The 4,234-nt window shown below is 46.5% G+C and overlaps 1 protein-coding gene across 1 annotated transcript; it reads right to left on the minus strand.

The window, feature by feature from the left end:
• Positions 1-924: 924 nt before the first annotated feature.
• LOC309622112 (uncharacterized protein) lies at positions 925-4,226 on the minus strand. The gene is made up of 3 exons (XM_082409278.1): positions 4,116-4,226; positions 3,006-3,342; positions 925-1,810 (listed from the first exon to the last, which is right to left on the minus strand). The coding sequence occupies exons 1-3, from the start codon at positions 4,184-4,186 to the stop codon at positions 1,790-1,792; spliced, it is 429 nt and encodes a 142-aa protein (XP_082265404.1). The 5' UTR covers positions 4,187-4,226; the 3' UTR covers positions 925-1,789.
• Between the last annotated feature and the right edge of the window lie 8 nt (positions 4,227-4,234).

Below are 4,234 nucleotides of genomic sequence, written 5' to 3' on the forward strand. Positions count from 1 at the left end.
GGGGGCACCCCAGATTTGAGTCTTCTTACTCCCCAGTAGCTAGTGCTTTGGCATTTGCCCAATTACTTATAAAATGTGACTGATAATATCTAACCCATAGAATACAGCATTTGGAGTGGTTTGCGTGTTTATGTTTCTATAGGGGAATAAACTTTTCTACAAGAAAAATGTATATTTTCTGAAATAAATTAAAACCCCTTTTTAAAAAGTACTATATTGGACTTCCCTGGTGGCGCAGTGGTTAAGAATCTGCCTGCCAAGGCAGGGGACCTGGGCTCGAGTCCTGGTCAGGGAAGATCCCAAATGCTGCGGAGCAGCTAAGCCCATGTGCCACAACTACTGAGCCTGGAGGCCACAACTACTGAAGCCTGCGTGCCTAAAGCCGGTGCTCCACAACAAGCGCAACAAGAGAATCCACCACAATGAGAAGCCCGCGCACCGCAACAAACAGTAACCCCCGCTCACTGCAACTAGAGAAAGCCCACACGCAGCAACGAAGACCAAACGCAGCCAAAAATAATTAATTTTTTTAAAAAACTACTATATCCTTCTATACATCTTCTTGGGGAAGAACAGAGGGAAGGAGTGGGAGAGTGAGAAAGACCAATACTTAGTACACATCCCTGATGCAGGTGCTCTGCTGGCTCAGATAGTTTTATCCCCACTTTACAAAGGAGGAAGTAAGCTCAGAGAGGTTTAGTAATTTTCCCAAAGCCAAACAGCTATTGAGTGGCAGAACCAGGATCTGAACCAAGTCTGTAACCTTCAAAGCCTAAGCCCTCATCACAACAAAACTCAATTAATATTTACATTTATCAAATTACATTGCAACCTGGGGAGTTCTTGGCACAGTCCTGAATAAGAGTGAGAAAGAAAGAAATAGCGTTGTTCATCCAGTCAACCAAAATTTTTTTTTTATTTTTTATTTTTTTAATGCTATTCTTGTCTGCTTACATTCTTTTTATGTATGTATGTATGTATGTATGTATGGCTGTGTTGGGTCCTCGTTTCTGTGCGAGGGCTTTCTCTAGTTGTGGCAAGCGTGGGCCACTCTTCATCGCTGTGCGCGGGCCTCTCACGATCGTGGCCTCTCGTTGCCAAGCACAGGCTCCAGACATGCAGGCTCAGTAATTGTGGCTCACAGGCCGAGTTGCTCCGCGGCATGTGGGATCTTCCCAGACCAGGGCTCGAACCCGCGTCCCCTGCATTGGCAGGCAGATTCTCAACCACCGCACCACCAGGGAAGCCCAACCAAAATTTTTGAAGCAGCTGCTAGATGCCTGGCCCTGTTTGGAGTTCAGCAGTGATCAAGACAGGAAGAGTCCTACTTTCATGAACCATGTAGTGGGGAGGAGAGACAGGTGCAACTTAGGTGAGGGATTTCACCTTGCTGGGCCTCTGTTTTCTCATCTGGAAAATGGGATGGGTGTTTCTCATTTTCTGGGATTGTCCAGCCCTCACATTCTCTGATTCCATAAGAAGCATTTGTTTTCCTGTTTCTTTAAAATTCAATCAGGCCATGAGCTGTGATGAATGTCGTTAGCTGCTCCCCAAATCACTCTATTTCCACCCATTTCCTGTGATCAGGTCTATCCCCCAACATGACTCAAAATCAATCAAGTCACAGAAGCTAAGGGGCACCCAGCAGAAGAATTCCAACCCTGGCTTCTCAGGAGCTCTGCGGTCTACCTGGCCAGGTAAACTTCACGCACCTGGCACAAGGTGGCCATCCCTGGTTTCACATCAACATGATCTCAGGCACAAACCTCCTTGTTTTTCCATTTTGTCTTTAAGTTACTTGCTGAAACAACTGCACAAATATGAAAAAGATATAAAAATCAGGCATCCTCTGCCCTCACTGCCTACTAATAAATGATTTTCTGCCACTTTAATGATAAAGATACAACATTTCAGCATTCCGTTGCCCTTATTATTTTTCATTTTGTTGATATTTCTACTGAATACATCTTTCAATATTTTAACAATGGAACATGTATTTAGGTTGTTCCACACACAGCCTTTGGTGGTAAGGGTTTTGTTGTTATATTTCTATTATGTTTCCTTTAAAAATCATTATCCTGTTTAAATGGATTACGTCAACTTTATAGGCATTTATCATATGATATTGATGAAATTAATACATAGAGGGCAGTAGTACAAATTGATTGGAATTGAGAGCCTCTATTAGCACAGTTAAATATAAATATTTTATATATATATATATATATATATATATATATATATATATATATATATATATATGCCAAATTACATGCTGAGTGAGATTCTCCTACTCTTTTTCACTCTCTGCCCCTCAAGCCTGTAAGAAATGGAATATTTCTTGCCATATCAGTAAAAAAAGGATGTCACAGTCATCAGCACTTGCAGCCCTCCAATGTGAGCCGGTGGGCCCTGAGGAACTCAGGATATGCAAATACAGAATGCTGGCCCCAGAGAGCTGAGGTGCATATCAAAGGAAGGATTTCAGTGAGCCCAGACGCTTGCATCTTCCCATACAAAGAAAAGCGCTACATTCCTCACCTTGGGAGAGCTGGTTTTCCTTAGTTAACAATCACCTTTTGATGTTCCCCATTACCTGCGCCATTCCCCTCCCCTGTCCCCTCCCCCCAGTACTTTAGCTCAGGGAGGAAGGAGCGCAGAGAGACTCGGCTGAACAAGGGACCTCCGAGCCTGGGGATGCGTTTTCAGCCGCTTTCCCCGCAGTCAGGAGGAGGGGCGCTGACGCTCCAACCGGACCCTGGGCCTCCCTTTCCCCGTTTCCCCTCAGGACGCTCAGGCCGACCCACTCCCCACGCCCACCAGGCCCCGCGAGCCAGGCCGAGGGCAGGGGCGAGAGAAGGGACCGACGTTCCCCGGGACCAGAACGCTAGGGGCTGCTCTTTCTGCACAGCAGCGGTGGGTGGCAGCGAACCCCTGCCCCTCAGAAGCTGGTCTTGCACTGACGCCCGGGCACCAGACCAGGAGGAGGGTTGGCGCCCACTTACCCGGCCCGCGGTCCCCAGGACTGTCGCGGCTTTGGCGGCCGGGGCCCCTCCAGAGCCGGCAGCCTCAGTGAGGCCGCCCTCCCCTCGGGCTCCGGGGCACTTTAGTGACGGCGGAGGCAAGAGACCCCGAGCCGGGAGTTCCAGCTCTGCGGAAACGCGGGATCGTTCTGGGCGAGGAGGTGGGACCGCTCTGCCCCCAGGCCTTCCGGGAGGGAGGGCGGCGCCGGGGGAGGAGCCGCCTGGAGCCTCCAGGAGCCCTTCCGGGGGTCCTGGAGGGGCGGCCCGGCCTGGGGGCCCCGCCCACTGTGGCCGCAGCCCAGGCCTTTTTCCTGGAATCCTACACAAGAAAGAAAGATACAGTCTATAGTAAATATTCACAAATGATTGTTGCTGCTGTGCTTACTATTCTATTAAAGGTGTAAAATCCATAAAACACTTTAAGTTCAAAGTTAAATACGAATTTTTACCTTTCTAATTATGTCTCTGCTATTCCCAACTGTGGTTAATGAATCAGAGACTGTGGCATCACTAGTTAAAAATGAGCTTGAGGAAAAAATAGAACTCAGGCCCACCAGACCTACTGAATCACGATCTGCACTTTTACAATCTCCCCAGTGTACTTGGGTACCCATGAATAGTTGAAAGGTACATTTCTACCTCGACATGTCTTTTCTGTCTGAGAAATACACACATTTTATCCAGTTTGATATAAATAAAACACTCAAAAATGCATATGCCTGTGTTGAAACCATCATTTTATCATTTCTTTTCCAGATAAGTATAGTCTCTACACTGGTTTTGTGGATCACATGCCATACTCTTTTCTTGTAGTTACAAATAAGGTAGAGAAAGTTACTTTGTAAATATATATATATTAGTGGATAATTGAAGACAGTCTTCTAAATTAAAAGCACTTCTCTTAACTTGCTGTTTTCTTCTTGGGTCACATTATGAACTCTTCCCGTGGCCACATGGCATGTGTACTTTTAATTTCAGGGACTGCTGCCATTCCAGGATGTGGCCATAGATTTCTCTCAAGAGGAGTGACAATGCCTGGACCAAGATCAATGGGAATTGTACAGGGGTGTGATGTTAGAGAAGTATAGGAACCTGCTCTCCTTGGGTGAGGATACCTTCCTTCCAGAATTCCTTTTCCAACCACAGGGTTTAGAGTCCTTCATTTGTAGAATGTCTCCTGGAATCTTCTGCTTCCTACAATAGGGTTTCAG

Source organism: Balaenoptera borealis (assembly GCF_965194805.1).
Source record: "Balaenoptera borealis genome assembly, contig: HAP1_SCAFFOLD_1584, whole genome shotgun sequence".
Taxonomy (NCBI): domain Eukaryota; kingdom Metazoa; phylum Chordata; class Mammalia; order Artiodactyla; family Balaenopteridae; genus Balaenoptera; species Balaenoptera borealis.

Coding starts and splice junctions, on each gene's coding strand:
- LOC309622112 (XM_082409278.1), bottom strand. CDS start 4,186: ATGAAGGACTCTAAACCCTGTGGTTGGAAAAGGAATTCTGGAAGGAAG. Junction 3,343..4,115: donor TCCTCACCCAAGGAGAGCAG/GTTCCTATACTT, acceptor TTTCTTGTGTAG/GATTCCAGGAAAAAGGCCTG. Junction 1,811..3,005: donor TCCTGGGGACCGCGGGCCGG/GTAAGTGGGCGC, acceptor ATATTTGTGCAG/TTGTTTCAGCAAGTAACTTA.